Source organism: Tursiops truncatus, chromosome 8, assembly GCF_011762595.2.
Source record: "Tursiops truncatus isolate mTurTru1 chromosome 8, mTurTru1.mat.Y, whole genome shotgun sequence".
Lineage (NCBI taxonomy): Eukaryota > Metazoa > Chordata > Mammalia > Artiodactyla > Delphinidae > Tursiops > Tursiops truncatus.
The window spans coordinates 30,417,412-30,441,114 of record NC_047041.1 but is presented as its reverse complement, the minus strand read 5'-3'; the positions used below and the strand labels follow the sequence as shown (position 1 = coordinate 30,441,114).

The 23,703-nt window shown below is 40.6% G+C and overlaps 1 protein-coding gene across 1 annotated transcript in view; it reads right to left on the bottom strand.

Annotated features, from left to right (window-relative positions):
• Nucleotides 1-19,461, bottom strand: part of MMP20 (matrix metallopeptidase 20) — a 50,517-nt gene extending 31,056 nt beyond the window's left edge. The window contains exons 1-6 of the mRNA XM_019948808.3: nucleotides 19,336-19,461; nucleotides 12,774-13,021; nucleotides 8,996-9,144; nucleotides 6,698-6,823; nucleotides 5,741-5,902; nucleotides 3,303-3,444 (exon numbers count right to left, since the gene is read on the bottom strand). Coding sequence (XP_019804367.2) covers nucleotides 3,303-3,444; nucleotides 5,741-5,902; nucleotides 6,698-6,823; nucleotides 8,996-9,144; nucleotides 12,774-13,021; nucleotides 19,336-19,461 — 953 coding nt within the window. The remainder of the gene's footprint in view (nucleotides 1-3,302; nucleotides 3,445-5,740; nucleotides 5,903-6,697; nucleotides 6,824-8,995; nucleotides 9,145-12,773; nucleotides 13,022-19,335) is intronic.
• Between the last annotated feature and the right edge of the window lie 4,242 nt (nucleotides 19,462-23,703).

Genomic DNA, 23,703 nt, shown 5'->3' with positions numbered 1-23,703 from the left:
TCTCCCTCCCACATTTACAATAAATCTCTACCCAGAGAAAAAGTCTGGATGGACATCCAATAACATATTTAACAATGTGATTACTCTGTGTTATGAGCTGAATGTTTGTGTCTTCCCGTAATTCATCCCAACCCCCAATGTGATGGTGTGATGGTATTTGGATGGGACCAGTGGGAGGTAATTAGGGTTTGATGAGGTCATGAGGGTGGGGCTGATGGGATAAGTGCTCTTATAAAAAGAGACACCAGGACGTTTTCTCTCTGTCTAAATGTGCACATGAGCACACAGATGGCAGTGCTTTCCCTCTCCCTCTCCCTCATGTCCCTCTCCCTCATCTAACCCTGAAGTGTACAAAAGCAAGGGGACTATTGATCCATCTTTATAGCTCCAGTCACTACAACAGTTTTTAACACTCTGTATGAGCTCAACGACCACTTTTCCAATGAAGAAAAAAGAAGAAAAAATAATGTCACACATGCATATGCCTGAGCCACCTCTGCCTATTCTGATGTGGTTGAATTCAGTCCCCAGTAAGGGGAGGAGTGGAGGTGAGAGTTGGGATGTTTCTCTTGCTGTCCAAGGAGAGAAGTAATTATGCTCCCTGAGAAGCCACAGAACGAGGAAACAAGGAACAATTTAATTTAAACTCATGAGATTTCCAACACATCTTCATGTTTAACCTTGGTCATTATCTGCTTCTAGTAAGGGGGCTTCCAGCTTGGCCTCACCCACGACTTCCCTCAGCTACAGGAAGCCCAGCAACAGCCTCAGCATCATTCAAACACAAGAGTTGAAACAGGTGTCTTTTTACTAATTTGTTTTACCATTGATAGAAAATAATAAAACTATTCAAAACACTGACACTCTGTCTAGGTGCTATCACCACACTAACTATTCACAGCAAAATGACATCAAGCAGACTGTTGTCTTCTCTACTTCAAGCCAGTTAGGCCTAATAGTTACCATTGGTATTACCCAACCATACTTAGCACCCTTCACATCTGCACACGTGTATTTTTAAATTCCATGTTATTTATATGCTCTGGGTCTATTATTTGTAACTTAATGAAAGAGACACCTGAAAAATAGGCAGCTTATTTAGAGCTTTACCCTTTACTTCAACCTCACTTATTATCAGAAGCCTAGAGCTCACAGGTAGGCCTTCCCTTACAGGCTTTTACTCCAAAGCCTTAATTATCAAACTGCTAACACACTGTACACCAATGCCTGAGCCCTATTATTTACTCTTGTTGCTACTTCCCTAGCAGCTGCCTATAGTGTTCAAATTATTTTCTTCACCTGTCTAGCACAACCTCATTTTTCAACACTAATTCTAATGAATGAAAATAATCCTCTCCTAATCGATTCTATTAAACACCTTTCAATCAGAAGCATTTTCACTAGATTTTTTACTTCCAACAAGATTACCCCAACAACTATGCCCTACGACCTAAAATGAGCAGCTCTCCCTGTAGCTGTTTCAGGTTTTATTCTAGCACTTGAACTTAACTTTGTAACACAAAACCTAAAATTTAATTCCCCTTTGCACCTGTATAAATTTTCCAACCTCTTCAGGGTTTTTCCGATTATTACTCACTGTCTGTCACCATTCATCAACATTTCAGCAAGCCAAAAAGTTAGCATCATTAATATTACGTTTAATTTTGATAGAAAACTTTATTCCAGAAACTACTTCTTATCTTCAGATAAAAACTTCCACATTGGGACTTCCCTGGTGGTGCAGTGGTTAAGACTCCGTGCTCCCAATGCAGGGGTCTGGATTCGATTCCTGGTCAGGGAATTAGATCCTGTATGCAGGCCGCAGCTAAGAGCTTGCATGCCACAACAAGGAGCTGGCAAGCTTCAACTAAGGAGCCCACCTGCCGTAACTGAGACCCGGCACAACCAAATAAATAAATATTAAAAAAAAAATTTCTACATCAATTTCAAACCAAAAATGTTTAATTTTCCTCTTTTTCCTTATTACACTAATGTTAAACTTACTTATTTTACTTTTTTTAAAAAATTATTTATTTATTTATTTATTTATGGCTTGTGTTGGGTCTTCGTTTCTGTGCTAGGGCTTTCTCTAGTTGTGGCAAGTGGGGGCCACTCTTAATTGCGGTGCATGGGCCTCTCACTATCGCGGTCTCTCTTGTTGTGGAGTACAGGCTCCAGACACACAGACTCAGTAATTGTGGCTCACGGGCCCAGTTGCTCCGTGGCATGTGGGATCTTCCCAGACCAGGGCTCGAACCCGTGTCCCCTGCATTGGCAGGCAGATTCTCAACCACTGCGCCACCAGGGAAGCCCCATACTTATTTTCTTTTGATGAATAATCTCCATAACAATAAAAATACTAAAAAATAAAGATCAACCACCTACCACCACTAATCATAGCTGTATCTGATACTATAGCTACTCCTATAGCTCCTATAGTATCTTCACTAAAAACCCAGGATCTCTAGTATCGTAAATTACTCAATCTCCTATGCTATTAAAGTTAAATACCAATGCTATCTCATCATTCTTTACAACTCACAGAACTACTGAAACTTCTATTAGTAAGCCCAAAAGAAACATTCCTAAAACAACAGTAATAGAAACTCAAACCTCAGGGTATTCTTGAGTAACTAAAGCTGTAACTAAACACCCACCAATATTGCCTCCTTCTCTGTGCTTTCTGACAGCTGATAGTTGAAAAGTCAGGAGGCCTTGAGAAAGAAGCGTTTAGGAAGAATACTAACTTTAGAACCATCCACCCATCTATCTATCCACCTGACTATCCATCCATCCATCCATGAATCCATCCATTCTTGCAACAACCTCTCTGTCCATCTTTCCATCTATCCAACCCCCATTAACAAATATTTATTGAGAATATACTATGTGCTCTCGCTAGGGATACAGTGGTGAGCAAAACAGACATCAGATAAATCTGGGCTGGTGTCATAACTCAGCCACTTAATACAACTGTGTTACTTTGTGAAGTTACATGTTCTCCTGAGCTTCTGTCTTCATCTGTAAATTTGGGATTCTAACTCTGCTTCACAGTGAAAAAGGTTAGAAGAAACACTGTACTCATACCAAAAACAGTACAGTGGCAAGAGCACAGTAGGTGCTCTTTGGGTTTTGGCAGTTCCATATCTCCCCAAAGACTCCTGCCTCCCATCCAGATGCCACACAGGACAGCACTTCTGCATGATTGCCACCCATGGCAGCAACAAGGTCCTCTAGAGTGACGTGTGTCTGGATACGGAGCTGAGTTCTGATAAGAGTTGGTGGCATGTCTTAATGCTTACCGGTCCCTGAAGAACAGGAGCTCCTTTCCCAGCATTGTCACAGCATCAAAGGCTGAGCTGGAGTCACAGAGGTCGGGGATAGAAGGATTATGAGGGGGGCTGTGGGGCACAGCGGGCTTCCCTGGGAATGTCTTCCGAGGTCCTAGGATTCAAAGCAACTTGGTCAAAATGGTACCAGGAATGTAGAGTCTGTGCACTTCTGCTCCAGGGACCTGCTTTCACTGTATATGACAAGGTAATAAAGAGCATGGCTGTCGATGACAGGCAGACCTGGGTTTGAATCCCGGCTTCATTAGTTGCTGACTTGTGTGATACAGGTGAACCTCTCTAAGCCTCCGTTTCCTCATAGTAAAATGGGGCAATAATGGTACCTACCTCAGAAGGTTTTTGTGAGAATTAAATAATGCCTAAAAAGCACTTAGTGGAGTGCTGGGCATATAATAAAAGTTCCAAAAATGGTAACTATTAATTTCATTACTATGCATAATTTCTTTGATAGCTATGGGTGTTTCAAATTAGGAATCTATTTTGAAAATTGCCTCTGATTTTTTTTCTTTTTGATAATTAAGTATTCTTGTTCTCAATAAGATTATAACTTTCTTGTGTGTTTTCTTATTGTTTTCAAACAACTTCTGGGTGTCCTTCCCTGTGCACAAGCCTTTTCTTAGGCACCCAGAAGAGACTGAGCAAATTCTTGGGGCACTGAAGTACCTTGGAAGTGTTTGCCATTTAAAGTTATCTTCTGGTGGACCCTCTTGGAATGTAGGACCCGCCCTTTGGGAGAGGTGCTGGTGAGTTTTCATCCCCCATTCTGTTCCTGAGGACTGTCTGCCAGCTACAGAAGAGTGAGCTGGGGCTGCCTGAGCCACTGCCCCTCGCAGATCTCTGTGCTTGATGGAGTCTTGTTGTGACCAGAGCTGAGGATCAGGGAAGGAGTGAGGCACAGGGAAGGGTCCACTAAGAGTGAGAGATGGGTGAGATCAGGGTGGAGAAGGGTCAGCAATGGGGCGAAGATCTGAGCTGGGGTGCAGCTTTGGGAAAAGATCAGAAACTGGAAATTGGTCAGATCAGAAGTGTGCTGCCAGGCACTCTACCAAAGATCAGGGTGCTCAGGTGGTCAGGGGTGGCTGATGTGTGTGCTTCTTGGCAATATAAAACCATGTTTCTGCATTTTGTTCACCTGTGTAAAAATGGCCATGTCAAAATATATGCTGCAGCTCCTGGCCGAGTAAGAGTGGCCATCAGATGGTGGTGACTCTCTAGTGCACAAGGACCCATAAAGGGCAGGAATGGATTTGGAGTGGGTTCTTCTTGGTGGCCACAGGAAGTGTTTCACATTGGAGTCCTAGGGCCAAATGTGTTATATGGAGAGATTCACAGTATTTTTTCTTCCTGTCAATCAAGGCCGGAGCAGGACTGCCATATACCCCTCTCTGAAGGGATACAGCTGGCCGAACACGTTTGGGGATGAAATTTGTCTTTTATGCCTCAGGTAAAATCTGACTGCCCATTTCTGTGTCCCCATTTCTGACTGCCCAAATCTGTGTGCCCATTTCTAAGCAGCAGATGGGTTGGCTGGCATGCAGGAAACATGGGCGAGCTGGACTCTACAGACCCTTTTCTAGGCTGAGAGGAAAAGGAGGAACTCCTATAACTAAAGCCTGAATAACCAGGCTCTGAGGCTTAAGGAAAAGTCAGTTTCCTAGATTCTTCAGCTTTTATCCATCAAACACAAAAAAATGTCAAGGTCTAATGACGTTTCAAGATTTCATCTCATGGATTAACAGATTTTTCTTTCTGTTAAGCAAAATTGGATATAGAGTTCCTAATAATCCTTTATTACCTTTGAAAGAATGTTAACGCTTGAGATCATTTTGAATATTTTGGGATAGTTACTGTCTTTGAGCCTCAGCTTTCTCAACTATCGAATAAGGAAAACATTTCACACCCCACAGGCTGATCCTGAGGATGGTAGGGAGATGACTCACATGAGCATGATTTACAAACTGAAGATTGCCTATATGACTGAATGGTACAGTTATTACCATTATCATTGCTGTTTTTAGGAAGATAAGGTCACTTATCTGCAAATGGATAAGCGTGATATATATGAACTATAAAAAATATCCATCCTCTCCCAATGTCTGACTCCTGATCGACACTCAAAATACACACAAATGATTGTATTTTCTATGGCCATCAAGGGACCAATATGCTCCGGAGGAAAGATGTAAAATTTAATTGTACATCTTACAAAAGAAAGCAATACTCATATCTGGTAAATAAGCTCTTCATAAGAGGGCATAGCTGGGGCTGTAGTTTCTAGCTTAATCTTCACTTATGTAGGTAACTTCTGACAAAGTATACTTTCTTTAAGTTGGAGACCAAATGCCTGTCACTTTCAGGGTTTGTGGTCAAAAAAAGCGTAGTGATTGTACCGTACAGTGCCTGGATCCCTTTCACATCATCCTTGGGAAGGTGGAATCCATAGGGATGCTGATACTTATAAGTTGGGTACATCAGTGCTGATGGGTCTGTGGAATGGGCCAGGCCCAGTGCGTGGCCAAATTCATGAGCAGCAACGGTGAATAAATTGAAACCTAGACAATATGAGAGAGAAAAAGACAGCATCAGCACAAGGTTTTATTTTCAACATTTCCTGTCTTCACAGGAGAATTTATGCCCAAATCACAGTTTATTCATTTTCTTTTCATAACTGGGTTATTCAAAGGTTGGTAGGTTGTCCTGGCACTTAACTTTGCTGACTTTAGTCCAGTTCTCCCCACCCTGGCTAGGAAGGGCTTGGGGGTGGGAGAAGATGGAAATGTAAATCAGTTCATTTTGTTCATTGTCAATGGTGCTCAGTAGATTGATAAAGAAGGGCCTTAGATCTAACAGTGGCAATAATACCTAGATTTAGGCCACAGATGCCTTACTAGTTCCCTGCCTACTCCCTTTTATCCACACAAGTTTCACACTGAAGATTTCCACATGACATGCATGATGTTCTAGAACTTTTATACCCATCCCCATCGTACTTCTCAGGAAAGTACTGACTCCCCTCAGGTCATTTCTGAATATAGCCTATTTCCAAGTACAAGTAAGAATCAAAAAATATTATGTAGTTGAAGAAAAATTGAGCTGTGTGTGGAGTAGGGGATTGCTGCTTCTTGAGATTATACACTATGAACCAGAGATCAGAAAAGTCTACAGCACATTTGAGGGTGGATCTTTTTCCCTTACGGTGTTCCTTTTGGATTTTTGGCTTACTTGTTTTTCCTAGCCAGCCCCCCTAGTTAAAGGGTGGCTTGGGACGTTGAACCTCAAGGTTTCATGATGGAGGCCCAGAAGAAGGTACAATATTTTCCAGGTTATGGTGAATTGTGCATATATACCATTCATTCCCATAGTCCACTTCTCAGCATTGTCGAAATGTGTATCTCCTCCCAGGCCTCCTCCAGGTGCAAATGCATGGGCTAGGGTCCCCCGAGGCCCATCGAATGGATAGGAATCCCCGTGATCTAAACAAGTGGGGAGAAACACCAACAGGATTTAGTCTTTCTAGCAATTTTTGAAGGGTACCTAATATCACAGTGAACAGAAAACTTTTTCAATAGCATTGACACTTCTCATACAAATAGGTTTACTTTTCAATATTCATTTTTTTAATAAGAAGAAGCTCACATGCCAATGAGTAACCTATCCATTAAAAAAATGAAAGGGTTATTTTGTATTTTAAAGATAGTAAGCATTAAAAATAAAAAATGTTCTTTTGATATTGTATTTGTTGCAATGTCTATTAATTGGCACAAGGCATACTGTAGACTATGACCATGCCACAGATTACAAAAGGAGAAAGAGCGGATGGTCATTCAATCGCAACCTCGTCCACTGACTGGAATGTGAACACGTTGGCAGAGTGCTTTCAATGTATGATTCGGGGTTAGGTGGGGAGGGATAAATTAGGAGTTTGGGATTAAATATACACACTACTATATATAAAATATAACCAACAAGGACCTACTGTATAGCACAGGGAACTATACTCAATATTTTGTAATAACCTATAAGGGAAAAGAATCTGAAAAAGAATGTGTATATATATATATATATATATATATATATATATATATATATATATATATATACACACACACACACACATATATATAACTGAATCACTTTGTTGTACACCTAAAACTAACACAACATTGTAAATCAACTATACTTCAATAAAAAATAAAATTAATAAGAAAAACAAAAAACCAAACAAAGATATGATTTGACTAAGACAATTATAGAAAATTGAACAAGTGTGTGCTTTCTGTTTCTAGAGCACAATATAATTTAAGGAAGCATCAAAAAAAGAAGAAAATTCTCTGTAATTTTGATATACTTTCATGCATAAAACTCATGAAAGCAATAAAGGTGTTTATAAAATTATAACTTTCAAAGCTTAATATGCTTTTGTATTAGTATCTACATTTAATTAAAAGTTCATTACAAATATAATAGAAAAGGAGGAAGAATAAAACGAGAGATATTATAGAAACTACATTTCACAATTTTTCAGGATTTTCGTGAGGATACCTTGTTTTATTAAAAACCAACAAAACAAATTCTGGTGTGCCATTTCCCAGGTTTCAGTGCAATGTTGTTTAATCAGATTACATGCCCTGAAGGCCTGGTTAAATGGCAGCACAGTCCCTAGTTAACTCTGTTTTAGGGAACAGAGCACAAGCTTGGAAGATCAAGAGACAGCCAGATGTTAACTACATCACCTCCAGAGCTGCCCTGAGCCCACTGCCCTGCTAGTTCACTGGGGGGTGGCCTTGGTCCTCTGGGAGAACAGGATCTGCCATGGACCAGGCCACACCCAGGGCCACCTCTCAAGGGGTCACACTCAGGACTTACTTGATCTTCTCTCTCCCAGCTTCTAAGCATGTATTTCCCCAGTGACATCAGATTAAAATTAAGATAAGGACTTGAAATAGGACACTTAGAAATGTTATCTGTGAAGGGGAAGAGGCAGTGATACTCACCTTGACTCTGAGGAAACTGAGAGGGGAAAGGAATTACATGGCCTTTCCATCATCTACTACTAGACATGCTTCTCTGAAAAGGGCTCCACTCCTCGCTGCGGGGAGTTGGGGGATGGAGAAGTGGGCAGGTTGGAGGCAGGCCTGGCATCTCCAAAAGATGGTATGCAAGTGTGGACAAGACGGCAATGCCAGTCACTCTCCTAAACATTGCTGCACGGGAAAGCTGCCAGGGCTCCTGTGAAATTAATCCTCAGTGAGGATTCAAGGTGGGACATCCTTGGCTAATATGGGAGGGGGTATATGGCGATGGGTATCATCATGGGAATAGAATGAGGTCAGATGACCTTCTAGCCAATGGGAAAGTTAAATCTGACAGCATTTGTCCCTGATGGGGCAATACCACTATGAAAGCTGATTATGTTGAGTCCATTCTACAGCTCAGTCTAATGATGACAAGAAATGCTGAGAACTCCTCTGGTTTTATATTCTGGCCAGACGAAGATTGTGACTTTGCCATGACCTTGTCCTCTGCCCTTCACAACTGTGTGAAGGAGGATTGTGCTGATCACATGGATTAAATACTGTAGAAGGAAAAGTGTTGAGACATTTCTCCTCTGATTAGTAGACAAAATCTAAGAAGCACCACAGTACCTCCAGTTTCAAAAGATATCATAATATCTGCTTCTCCTGAGTTTATTCTGACAAAGCTCAGAGGGACGGCGCTACTCCAGGCCTGCAGGGCCATCTCCACTGCTTTGTCCACTTCTGCAGAAGTCATGGAAGGTGTGTATTTGGATATTCTGTGAAAACAGAAGGAACATGTTTTGCTTTCAGTAAGTGCTCCTAAGTGAAGAAAGCAAGAATTACATCAAGGTTGTATTAAAAATAAAAATATTGAACATAAATCTACAACTTAGATTTTTTTCTCCAAAATAATAATTCTTATTTTGCTTTCATATTTGTTAAATTACTGAAACATGTTAAACAGTAAGAAAAATGAAGGGGAGAAATGAAAGAGTTGAGATAATCTGGTGCTGAAACAGTTTGGCTTTCATTGTTATTATATATCACTAACTTTAAAGAATAATACCTTGTGTAACTTTAAGAGTAGCCGGAAGTCCATTTTCCCTAAAGTGGTTTTAACTGAGAAGGGACCTCTTTCCCCAAAAAGTACTGAAAATTTTCAATTGTAAAAAATAAAAACACAGAGTTTTGAGGGTTTTCAAATTCTTGTTCAGAGACCATCAGGATTTCCCCAGGGCCATGGGGGAATGCTTTTTCTTAAAATAATATGTATCTTAAAGGGGAAGTGCTAGCTCCTCACAATGATGCTCGCTTGAACTGAAAAAGGCTTGAGTCTTTCATCAAATCCTGGCCTGGCAATGACATCAGAAGGCAGAAAAGTACAGAGCATTTTGGACAAACAGTGGGCAGAGACAGTTGGTGTTTTTCTAGGACATGCCATGCTGGAGGCCAGGGGCTGGGGGCTCTTGGCAGCATGTAAAAGAAGGGCAGGAGAAAGGAACTGCCATCCAGAACCTTGGGCTCAGACGGAATCATGGGTGCAGAGTTAGAAGTGAATTCTGTGAGAGTCAATCTTGAGAGCAGATACCTAGCCAACTTTCTCTTTCTGCAGCTCCTAATCCAGGCCCTTGCACATAGTAGGCACTTAGCAAACACTTGCTAAGTGGATGAACTAATGAATAAACGCTAGTGTTTTTTAGGGCCTACTCAGTAGTTCTCAAAGTTTAGGACTTGTGATAACTACTTAGGAAACTTGTTAAACACACATGTATGATCCAGAAATCTGCGTTTAACAAGTATTCTAGGTTATTCTGATGCAGGTGGTGCATTCTCAGCCAGAAACCAACAGTGGTTATCCTGGGGGTCGAAAAGGAAGGGACCATGTCCCACAGAGAGGATGGGAAATAGCTAAACCTCAGTAATGGGAAATAACTAAACCTCAGTAATGGAGAGAGAAGGATCCAGGAGATCTCTAACTCCAGGGACTGGGGGAGGGAGGTAGAGTGTCTGGGGGGAAACCAGAAGAACCCTTGAAGAGACCATTTAGTGTTTTCAGAATATGCCACGCCCACTGCATAATATGAAACTGTGATTTATCATGGCTCTGTGTAGTTGGTATCTCGAAATTCGCTCACATTATAGACAAGCTATCCATTCCCACAGAGCTGCCTGTGTGTTGGGCTGGAGAAGACAGAGATGGAGAAGGGACGACACCAGAAAGGAAGAGCACATGGACAGAGGTCCTGACCCAGGGTCTGGAGACCGACACAGCAGCAGTGATGACAGCTAATGTTCTGTGAATACACACTACGTGCTGGACGTTGTTCTAGGCACTTTTAAATGTGGTACGCACTCTAACGCTCACAGTAACCTTCACAGATTATAGTAACACTCTACGTTTTATGACTAGTCAGGACTTGAGCCCAGTTCTTTATGACTCCAAAGCCTACGCACACAAGCACTATGCTATATTTTGTCTTTTGCAGTCCTTTGGGCTATGTTAAAAGGAGTTATTCTGAGATCCAGTAGCTATACAGACAGAGTACTAAGATAGTCTCTAGTTCCTTTTTGGGTGGGGCGGGGGAGAAGGAGAGTTGTTTGGGAGCAACTGTATGGGCAGTGTGGAGGGTGCTTTTGGGACTGCCCCAAATATTATCACAAGAATATTATACTTCTTTAAGTCCCAAATTAGCTTGATCTCTCCCCTTGTCTTTGCTGTGCATAATCACTGACTAAAATTCTATGATACAGTTTATTTTAAGAAATGACAGAAAAAACTTCATGAGTTTATATAAAATATTTCTGTCTTGCCCTTAATCATCTCATAATCTTTTGGGTGTTTAATTCTTTATAGGGTGTTTCTTCCCCAAATGCTTTGATTTTTGTGGAATTCTTATGCTGGAGCAGAGGCTAATAATTGTGTTCAGCACCACCTTAATGGACTCTTAGGCTCATAGCAACTGACAAGTGGCCTAGAGGAATCATCTGATCTCTCTTTGGGTTTGAGCCCCCATTTGATCACAGGGAATCACTGGTGTGCTGCTACAGTTTAACAACCAGTTCTATGACCAAAACTCCTCATCTGTAGGGTTTGCTGATTTCCATACTCTAAGTACCCTCACTATGGCTAATTTCAACAACCACCTTGCCATGAGTGAACGTAAAGTTGGGAGCAGATGAGTAGCAGCACATCATTTCCATCATACAGATAAGAGATGTAAATGACCTCGTGAATATAGATAATAGTAAAATGTAGTATAATAATTAGGAAGCACCATGGACGGTCCAATGGAGGAGGGTGGACCAACCTGGGAAGGAGGCCTGTACTGGCCCCACAAATGGATGCAGGCTGAGGGGCTGGAATTCTGGCCTGAAAACCCAGAGTACAGTGAGGGTGTAGATTCTGGTTGGGTGAATGAGTCCTCTTGGATCATGCGGAATCCTTGTTCCGCCTGGGACAGGAGGAATCCAGAGGATGGCCAGGTGGGGGCCAGGCTCAACTGTGGAGGTGGAGGGGGGTAAGGTGGGAGATGGGAGAGCCTGGGGCTAGGGGCTGACTGGCTCCCGCTTTGCCTACAAGTCAGGCTCACATGTCACTGGCCAGTCCCTGTGTGACTTGGTAGCTCCCTCCATGTGCTGCCACAGTTCTCTGCTTAGACCTGTAGTTTCACACTTCTCACCCGGAGCTGCAACTGTTTGTATGCGTGTCTCCCCCAAAGAAGAGGAAAGGTGATCTACTCACCTTTACATCTCCAAAATTGAATGCCTATGGTAGACATTTAATAAATTGTCAATAAATTATTATTGGAATTAATAAAAAATTAATTTATCAGTAGGTGAGTTTATTTACTTCTGATTTAAAAGATTGTTTTAAGAAAACTGGTTGGTACCATCAGGTTATTAATCCTAGACTAGTTTATTTTTCTTTAGAGAAAAATGTGTTGTCTCTGATAAAATTGTAATGCCTAAAACGGCCAGCCATTATGATACTCTTGAGATCATATTTTCTAGTGAATTCTCCACTGTCATTTTCTAAAGATTAGACCTAAAAAGTTCTTATGCTCTCTTATGATTGTGATGAGTCATGATTTTTTTTTTTTTTTTTTGCGGTACGCGGGCCTCTCACCGTTGTGGCCTCTCCCGCCGTGGAGCAACAGGCTCTGGACGCGCAGGCTCAGCGGCCACGGCCCACGCGCGCAGCCGCTCCGCGGCATGCAGGATCCTCCCGGACCGGGGCACGAACCTGCGTCCCCTGCATCGGCAGGCGGACTCTCAACCACTGTGCCACCAGGGAAGCCCGAGTCATGATTTTTATACAGATCAGAAGGAAGATATTTTTAAATGAAAAGAAAGAAGGAGAGAAAGGCTCTTTCTCTCCGAATTTGGAAAGACTCGATCTCATTACCTGTATGTCAAAGTATTTTTTTTCCATTTGGGTTCACCTGGGAAGAGGCGATAGTTTGCCACATCAGGAACTCCACAGCGAGGCCTCTTGATCACATCCATGGTGGCCCGGTCTAACTTCCCGGTGACTCGGAGGCCGAAGAAAGCCTGCAGCTCCTTAATGTTTTTAACCATGGAATTGCCTCCTCTTGCAATCATCTCACCAATCTGGTGCCCTCCTTTCTTTGTGTAATATTTGTCAAGGTATGCCTGAAACGGAGAGGCAGGCTGACATCCACAGCACAATCTCTGGACAACACTTATGCTCAGGTAAGACAGGGACGGTATTCTTGATATGCTAAAGATAGTGTGCAGAGCATATTCCCACTTTTGAAAAAATTAGATATATTTGCATAGATGAAGCTTAGACAGATATATGCCAAGTTATGAACAACAATTGTCTTTGGGCGGTGGGATTTTAGATTTTTTTATGTGCGTGCCTTTTATACTTTTTCTACAATGAATAGTTGTTTGAAGAGAAAAAAATAATGGAAGGAGAATAATGTGAACATTTTCCCCACGGACCATTTATTTGTCATTGAGGTCTTTACCAATTTGTAAAACAAAGACTCTCCTATTTTTCTAGTAAGCAGTTATTTGTGTCGTATTTTCATTATACATTATGCAAGATCAGTATGTTCTTAACTCTCTGCGGCTTTATATTGCATCCTCTCATCTTATACAAAGGCAGCAGGTCAATCTGTTTCCCAGCTGAGACTTTTAATTAATTCAGGTGTGTTCAATACATGGGGTGCAAATTGTTTCCAAGGGGCATGTTTCCTAGGACTGGCTCTTTGCCCCTTGAAGCAAATGAAATTAGCCATAAATTATAAGGCTTTTACTTGCGCTTAAAGGCTTAAAACCCTAATGTACCACTCAAAACACTCTGTATGACTTCTTGGGTGAAGTGAGTGAGACAGGGTCGTGAAAATGCAGGGTCAGAGCCTGCTGTTGGCCCAGGAATTTCACCCACCCAACTTATTTCAGGAAAACAAAAAGCAGCTAAATCTTTATATCTATATTTTATTAAATATAAAATTTTATATTTGTATATTATTATAAGGTACTTATTTGTTGTATATAAATAATATTATTTATATATTTTTGAAAAATATTTAATGGCATGGAGTAATGAAGTCAATATAATGGCAATATACTGAGAAAGTTAGAAGTAAAATATTTATACATAATTTCATAAATAAAATTGTATAATGTAAATATATTATATTCATGTTTATTATATCTTTATATTAATATAATAATGTTAACATCTATATTAACACTTAAAATTAAGACATTAATCAAGACATTGATAATTAACATATATATAATTTATAATGAACATAAGTAACATAAATAATGGAAAGAAATAAGTCTGAATATTAATCTTGTTTATCTCTGGGTGTTAAAATTATGGGTGACAATTTATTCCTTATCCTTTCCTATATCCCAAAGTTTTCTGCTATGAACATGAACTGTAATTGTTAAGGAAAAAAAGAAAAGGAGTAAGACTCACTCACTTGTTTGGACAAGGTGTTCTGTGTCCTTACTGTGGGGTCAACAAATCCTTACTCCTTGCCCTGCTTATGAGAGGAGCTCACTTCCCTGGTGGTCGTTCTTTGTAAAAATCTTACTGAGATGAGAACCCAAGAGGAGGAAAAGGGCGATGGAGCCCTGAAACAAAGCCCTGCTCTTTGCTTCAGGGCAGGTGCCCTGAAACAAAGGTGTAACTATTTGCTTTCATTTCCATGTCTTGGTTAGGCCATTTTAAATCAACATTTTATGTTCCTGATCTTTTTGGCAGGATGACGTTGATTCTCTGAGCCATTCTGTTTGCTCAAGCTGATGCTGAGATAACACGATGCTCATGGTAAGTCTGAATTACTCTCTTCAGAGGTGAGCTCTGTGCGGAAAGCCAGATGCTCCATATTTTCTGAGGCCGTTTTGATTTCAAATATTTTATTCCCTTGTTAGGTTATGTGTTACACTTACACTCTAAATTCTAATTTTGGTTTTATGAAATATGGTCATATAAGAAGATGCTTCTGATATATTAAGTGAAAAGAGGTTTACAACTATTATTATAGTACAAGCCACCTTTGTAAACAGAAGTCTGTGCACATTAATACACACAGATATATAGTCCTAAACTAGGACTAGGATGAGGAAGTGGGTGGGGGTTTGCCAAATACTCAATGATCAAGAAAAATAATGTTTAATGAAATATTTTTGGAAAAAACAAAAATTAATGCATAAAATCTGTGATGGACAAAATATCAACATTTTAAATAAAGACAGGGTCCAAGCTTGTGTCACTCCTTCATGTTAGTCCCAGCACTGAGTCATAGAAAGGGTTTTGAAATATGTAGACTAAGGGATTAACAGTGGTTATATTTTAGTGATGGAATTGAGAATAATTCATTTTTAGTTATATATGTTTTATATATATATTTTTCAAAATATGCTTAAGATGCTAGACCTGCAACTCAAAAGGTTTAAGGCAAGTCATAGTAAATAGGATTAAAACTATCTTTAATGAAGTAAAGATAAAATCAAAAACTATTTCTACTTAAAGAGACCACAAGGATTGGTTACTGCAGTGACACAGGTGAGTTGCTCCCTACTGGGTGCTCCCACGGAATGTGGTTCTTAGACTAGTGAACACCTGCCACCTTTTACCATAGTCTACCAGCTTCTCAACACTCTCACCTTTGGTTTCTCAGGCTGGGGATCGTGATGCCTTCACAGATATGGCCCCGGCCTGACCCAGTTCTAGGTGCAGAGTAGATGTTCAGTTACCATTTGAGCTATTTTTCTTTAGGTAAAATATAGAAAATATGCTTCTTTGAAGAATTATCAAGCTCTCTGAAGTACAGAGAGCCCAAATTATTCTGTACACTTTCTTGCCAAAGTTATTGATGAGGTTTTAGCATACTTTTCAGAGTCAAAATGTTCAGTTAGGCACAAAGATGCCCACTTAGAACTGTGTTTGTGTTCTATTCTAACACTTGTGTGCTGTTGGCTCAACACCTAATTGTGGGCCTGGGTCAAAGATTTCAGGACTCACCAGAATTGTCCTACGTGCCTCACCACCCTCCGTACTCCCCCACTGTTGAAACCACAGGAGTCTAGGGTTGGCAATATGGTGGTCCCCTCTCCGTGTCTCCAACAATATTTGACAGATAAGAATAGCAGAGGCCTCGAGGGCAGTCCCAGAAGCTAGTGGCCCAGGTCCCCCTCCCAACTCTTCTTTCAGTGCCCTTTCCTAGTGTCCTTCCTGAGAGTGAAGAGCTTAAAGTTCAGATTTAAGTGTGCTTCAGGACAAGGTGAAGTTCAAGATATGGTTCTTCAATATTTCTTTCTGTTTTGGCTAAGCCACAGGAATGGAACTGTGGGAACTTTTTGTTGTGTGACAAATCCTAGGTTCTAAAAATCTTGGGCAATTCCTTTTGGTGTCAGGTTTCTCGTCTATAACATGGGGCTGGTGTCTATCCTACCCATACCAGTATGAGGATCCAGTGAGATCCTTAGTGTGAAAATACTTTGAAATGTATCAAAAGACTTTAAAATGTATATACCTTTTTACTCATTAATTACACTTCTGGAAATCTATCCTGAAAAAAATAATCCTTTAGGTTAGGCTGATGTACAAAAATGTTCATAGAAACATTATTCATATGGAAATATTCCATGTATCCAACAAAGGAAATGGCTAAATAAATTATAACTCACTTATATTCTGAAATATTTGTAACTTTATAACATGATCTTTATGAACATAGTATAAAATCAAAATTTTATTGTGTTATAATAATAAGAAAGGTAGGAACCAAATTTTGAGTATAATGACAATTAAAAAATATCTTTATGCACAGAAAGTAAAATGGTAGTAAAAGTACCTGAATTTAACAGTTTGTATTTGGAAGGTTTTTTGTTTATTTTCTTTAATTATAAGCTCATAATAATGTGATTATAAAAGCTTATATTATTTTAAGAACAATTTAACAGCCTGTATTAAATGTTGTATTGATATTATTATTTAAAAAAAAACAAACAAAAAGTAGAATAAAACTCTGGATTATGAGACTAAGTATGTCATCATTTTCCAAGCCTTTATGATAATTAGCCAATCAGAATTTAAAAGATACAAGTGGGCATTAAATCAACTAAAACCCTGTTTATCTTTTCAAGCATAGATTATCGTGTTCATGGGTTTAGGAAGAAGCGAATAGTATTTGGAAACGTTTCCTGCCTCGAGTTTCCAGGCACAGGAAACCATTTGTTATCTCTTAGTGAGCGATCTAGAAAGAAGAGAACAGTGTAGAAGGGGCTTAACCTGACCTGGACCCCCAGGCCCCAGGTGTATGCTGGTCTGGCCTGACTCTGGGACTCAGCCAGTATCTTCTTGCCATGCTAGCCCGATGCTCCAATCCAAGCTCTTTCAGTCCCCAGCTGCTGCACTCGCTCTTTTCTCTGCCTGGACTGCTCTGTCTCCAGATCTTCACACGACTGTGAAGTTCAGGTTCACGTAGCTCTTTATCTCAAATATCACTTCCTCAGAGAATCCTTCCTGGACTACTCAAGTGAAAATGCCCCCCAGGGTCCCAGTAACTCACTATCATCCTAATTTATTTTTTAATATCACTTGGGGACTTATTGACTGACTTGTTTGTCTCCTCCCAGCATCTTCCCACTCCTCCATCATCCCCATGCCAGCGCCATAAGAACAGGGACTTGACTTGTTTTGTTCACTGATGTTTGTCCAGTGCTTAGAACAGGTCCTGGCACATAGCATACAGTAAACTTTCAATAAATAATTGCTGAATGAATGAACTTAAGCTATTTTAATGAAATAAGCCTATTTTCATGTCATTTCATTTGTTGTATTGTAAGGCTGCCTAAGTTGTTAAATATTTCTATAAACTATAAGATGGGACAGTAATTCTTTCTAGGCACTGGGATCCACTTGAGAGGTTTGCCCTGATCATTCCAGCTTGCTGCCATGGCCTCAGCATGACCCTCCTTCTGGAGGTCCCAAAGCCTCTAGTTTCTGAATCAGGGTGGCATGAGGCTGGGTGATGGAAGATTACATTTGGGGAGAAGGGATTCAAAGCTTGGTGCCACCAGCAAAATACAATTTGAAATAGACCCCCAGTATTGTGAGATATGTTATTTGGAATTTAGTTCGTCTGAAAGTCGGCTCAAGTCAAAGGAGGTTCAATTCAACAGGTCTGTGCTCGGCATCCACTGTGCTGTTTACATGCAGGGCTGATGTTCAAAATGTTTAACGACTGGTGTGGCAGGGGGATGGACCAATTAGAATGGAAGAGTGGTGTAAACAGTCAGTAGGGACACGCCGGTGTGTACAGGTGACAATCAGCTCTGCAATGTGTACCCAGTTGTAGCCTGGCAGGTAGGAAAGCAACCCTGAGGCAGGGTTGGCAATCACAGATGCGCTGTCATTTTGACAGACACTTGAAACAAAGGCCCTGGTGCAAAAACATCTCACTTACACATCTTTCATGAATGTTGGAAATTCCTTCATTGAAGACTTTTTCTTAAGGTAAAGTTCGCCACTTCTCTTTAAATGTTAAAAACAAAACACTTGGAAGCAAATATACATTGAATCACTTTGAGTCACACTTAGTCTTTGAAGAAATTCTGATATGTATTATTTTATCAGATCCTCTCCGACAGTCAGGAGAGATTTTAAAGGAGGGGAAGGTACAGAAATTGTAAGTAAATAAGGTACTTGGTGAATATGCTTTAGAGAGGAGAGACCCTCACATGAGAAGCAGGTAGCCACCCAGCAAAAACTTGGTTCACTTCAATTTTTTTTTTTTTTTTTTTTTTTTTTGTGGTACATGGGCCTACTCACTGTTGTGGCCTCTCCTGTTGCGGACGCGCAGGCTCAGTGGCCATGGCTCACGGGCCTAGCCGCTCCGCGGCATGTGGGATCTTCCTGGACTGGGGCACGAACCCGTGTCCCCTGCATCGGCAGGCGGACTCCCAACCACTGCGCCACCAGGGAAGCCCGGTTTACTTCAAATTTTGATCAAGTTTGCCCTGAGTACAAGAGCCATTTTTCTAAAAAGTGAACACAGGAAATCTTTCTGTTGCGACTGTTAGGAATCTTAGCACTAAGTTTCCGACCCACCTCTACTGTGCAAATCTTACACTTTGATTTTTATTTTTCTGCCCTTATTTTTCCTCCTACGTTGCTCCTCAAATACTTCTTTTGTCTTTTTTTGTAATGCATGTATTTTTGCTAGCCGCCTCAAATTCTGTGTGCAGCAAGATACCCGAATAGACATTCATTCATTTATTTATGCAATCATGCAACACAGGCACTCAGTGTGTACCAGACACCAGCCTTAGCTGTACAGGGGATCATATCCATTAGACTTTAGTGGACTTAGAAGATGATTTCAAAGCCATAACAGATTTTCCTTATTTTCTCATTATCCCCTTTAGGTTTTCTGGGGCAGGAGGGGGAAGAGGGAATTGTGCAAAGATTCACAAACCTGTGCGAGGTGGTAGCTGTTCCTTGAGGTCCTGGGGGTGGCTGCAAATAGGGAGGGGGCTGCAGTGGAAAACTTCAGAGCCGTGACGAGGAGGACAGCAAGGCCAGATGCAGGGAACACCTTCATCTCCTCCTGGTGGCTTGGTAATTATAGCAGCCTGGGGGATGGCAGACAGTGCACGTTTGCACTTCGACCTTGAGCTGCTTTTATAGAGTCAAACAGGTCTGGGCCCTCAGAGCAAGGATGATTCATGTCTCAAAAGGTAATTATACAGCTCCTTTCTCCGCTGATGACGGGGTAACACAGCAGTACACAGGAGTCAGGGAACCTTCACTCTTTGCAATTTACCAAGTGGCAAAACGAGAAAAACAGTCACTTTTAATGCAGTTTTCAGCTACTTACATGAATTGGAGTAAACGTGATTAATTTGAACCCACATCAACTGAAACATTTGATGAGTCTCAGTTTGGGGCTTTTCCATTCTGCTGGCAGAGAAGGTAAATGAGTAGAATATACTTTAACTTGACTTCTACCTCTGGGCTCCCCACACATCTACCCCATTCACCTTCTTCTGTATCCACTTGGACATTTCTCAGAAACAAATGCTGTTTATAATGATGGTTCTGGGACACGTAAGATCCTGAATCATCAAGGAAGCATTACATTATACCATGCTGACTTAGGGTGGAAGGTGCACTGGTAATTGTTAGAAAGCTTTTGAATAAGTTAACATAAGAGAGATGTTCTTCATTAACCGAAACCGTCAATTCCCCATTCTCTGTGCACTCTGGTTAACTGGAGTCATACTCTTGTTCCTGGCTCTGATTTGGATGGATCCTGATTTAGAGATAGCATGGAGAAATGGTGTTGTATGGTGGAAAAAGTACTTTGGCATCAGACAAACTGAGATTAAATTTTGTTTAAGATACTTCCTAGCTGGGTGACTTTGGGCAAGTTATATAACTTCTCTGAACATCATTTTTTTTTTTAATCTGCAAAAGACTGACAGTAACACTGTGTGTAAGCCCCTCATGTTACAGAGGTAGCATAGCATGTGACATGGTGTCTGTGGGTGTCACTTGCATCCAGTAGACCTGGGTTCAAGTCTTAGTTCTGACACTTGTCCATATGACTGAGCAGGTTACTTAATCTCTTTCAGCTGTGGTAATTTTGCCTGGAAAATAGGGAAAAAAGTACCTACTTTGAAGAATTGTCATAAAGGAGTAAATCAGGTCATAACAAAGCCCTCAGCAGAGTGCTCAGTAGACGTCAGCTCTTACAGAATAATGTTCAATTTATCTTTTTACTTTATTACCAGGCACCAGGTAGGCTTTTTTTAAAAAATGAATTAATTGTTCTTAAATTATTTCACTCTGGAGTTTTTTTTTTAATTTTTGAAATTTATTTAATTAATTTATTTATGGCTGTGTTGGGTCTTCGTTGCTATGCGTGGGCTTTCTCTAGTTGCGGCGATCAGGGGCTACTCTTCGTCGTGGTGTGCAGGCTTCTCATTGTAGCGGCTTCTCATTGCAGAGTACGGGCTCTAGGTGTGCAGGCTTCAGTAGTTGTGGCATGCGGGCTCAGTAGTTATGCCTCGCGGGCTCAGTAGTTGTGGCGCACGGGCTTAAGTGCTCTGCGGCATGTGGGATCCTCCGTGGCATGTGGGATCTTCCCAGACCGGGGCTCGAACCCATGTCCACTGCATTGGCAAGCAGATTCTTACCCACTGCACCACCAGGGAAGTCCCACCAGGTAGGCTTTTAATTAATGTTTTTTGAATGGATGAGTGGATGACTCAATGATTCTCAAAGTGTAGTTCCTGGACTAGCAGCATTACTATTACCAGGGAACCTGTTGGAAATAAAAATTCTCAGGCCCCACCCAGACTTACTGGATCAGAAACTGTGGGAATGGGGCCCAGCAGATGCATTTAAACAAGGCTTCCAGGTCATTCTGATGCATGCTAAAGTTGGAAAACCACTGGAGTAGATGAGCAAACAGGATTATGAAGTATGGGATGAAACGAAAATATATACAAAGTGCCAAGAACATCCTGGTCACAGAAAGTATTCAGTATTGCCCTTGCCATCTACAGCAGTGTGTCTAAGTGGTGACATACCTGGTATTTAAAGTCATTTGTGAAGTCTGTTGCAAATAATTTAATACTATTATTTGTTAAATGATAAAAATACATAAATGTCTTACTTTCGCACTTAGGCTAGATTCAAAGTTATTACTATAGTGATATCTCTCTCTCTCTTGCTCTGTTTGCATGCTGACACATTTTCCTGCATGAAGAGAAAACAGTGGGGTTATGGCCATGTATGGTGTCTAGTGAATAACCCCAGGTACTCAACGAGAGTTTGTCACACATGTGAACATCATCTCTGTTATATGCTGTGAGGCACACAAAACATGATCCTCAGAAGAAAAAAGAAAGAAAACCGCAGATCTAGTAGACTAATTCAACTAACTGAATTATAAGTTCCTTGGAGAATGAATGATATAAAAGTCACGTAAGTTTGTTTTATAAATGAATGAATGAATGTACAAACATATACTCATTGTCTCTTTTTGGTCTAAGTAAAGGAAAATACTATGACAACAATCTTTCAAAATTTGCATTTATATGTTCTCCTGTCCTCTGCAGTGCTACTACTACACTTTCACAGCAGCTGCCACAATTGAAAAACAAAGAATGAGTCCTTGAAATTTCCCTCTCTTTGATCATCTCATTCCCCCAATTTCTCCCCAAACCACTGTTGCAATTCATCGTGATGGCCCCAATGCAGGCAGGGAGTGAAGGAACGATAGCAAGAAATTCTCGGACCTATAGAGAGAAAATACTGTCACCTCCAGAACTCCAAAGAATTTGCTAAGTTCCATTTTTGGAAGTAGACTGAAGTAAATAACTGCTTATAAGGTATGATCTAGATATTTCTAGAAGATTCCAGTATCCACTCTTCAATTGCGTGAATGCAATGAATCCCAATATTCCCAAGTATGACACTTCGATTGTTAAGCGCAAAAACTGAAGAGGAGTAGCAATTTATGTTCTTATAAGTCATTTACACATTAATGTGAGTAGGTATTACCTCAAGGCCAGTGCTAGGCAACACCTTTGACCCTTCCAAAGTGACAAACTCAAGCTGGTAATTTCTCACTAGGTGTTTTTTTGTCCTGACTTTCTCTCTTCACAGGGGAGCAAAAGTTTCCTTTCTTTCTATCATTCTTGTGTCAAATCTAAACTAAATCCAAATCATTCTAACCTAAAAAGATCATATCAAAGCAAGTCAATGACTAAAAGGGAATAGAATGAGAGCCCGTATCACAGAGAAATGTGGAAAGCATAGTATCTGTAGAAAAATCAGATTATAAAAATAATACAAATGAAACAGGAGGTTGGTAGCCTCTGGGCAGGGTTGATGTTTTGGGGTCCTGCAGACTTTGTAGAACTTTACACAGAACTAAAGTTTCCATGTACCACTAATGTAAGAGGATAAGCATTTTAAATTACAGAATCAAGTTTACTGCAAAGAACTGCTTTTCTCTAGACCCTAGCTGAATTTGATTCCATAGGGGTTTTAGTAAATCCTCAACATTGAAGTTGCTGAGATGGTGCCTGCTGTGCATGTTATGCATTGATGAATAATTGTTGAATAAATTACTGATTGCCCAGTTGACTTATTAAAGGGCTCTGTATTTAGACAGACCTAGAATTAAATATTGACTTGGTCACTTTCTAGATATATTACTAGTCAGTGTTATTATGTTTCAAGCTATGAAAACCAGTTTTGGATAATTTAAGAGAAAACATTTGTTTTTTAAAGGATATCAGGTAGCTTAGAGAACTGCCAGGAAGCCTGGAGCATCAGGCTGGAAGAAGCAGCAGGACTAAGGGCAGAAGAAACCAGAGCCAAGGAATTACCATTTGTGGGACCCTTGCCTCTTACTACTGGACAATGTTCCAGATGGACAGTCAAGGCTACTGCTGCTCTTGTTTCTATGTCTTTTTCTCACTCCCTCAGCATTCAGAGTCTTTAATGAGAAATTCTATTGGTTGGGCCTGGATCGTGTGCCCTCACCCTGATGTCCAGAGGCAAGAAGCAGGCCTCCATACTAAGAGGCGGGACAGCTTCCATAGAGACAACCAATTATATATAAATAAATAAATAAATAAATAAATATGAGATGGGAATATCCCCCAGAGAGAAAATTGGTGCTGGGCAACCAAAGAACAAATCAAAACCAGACCCAGAAAATGTCTACCACAATCTGTGAAACCTCGTAAACTACTCCTGCATTGTCAAATGGTGTGGGGGCGAGGTGGGGATAATACCTATGTCAAGGGATGTTGAGAGGATTAAA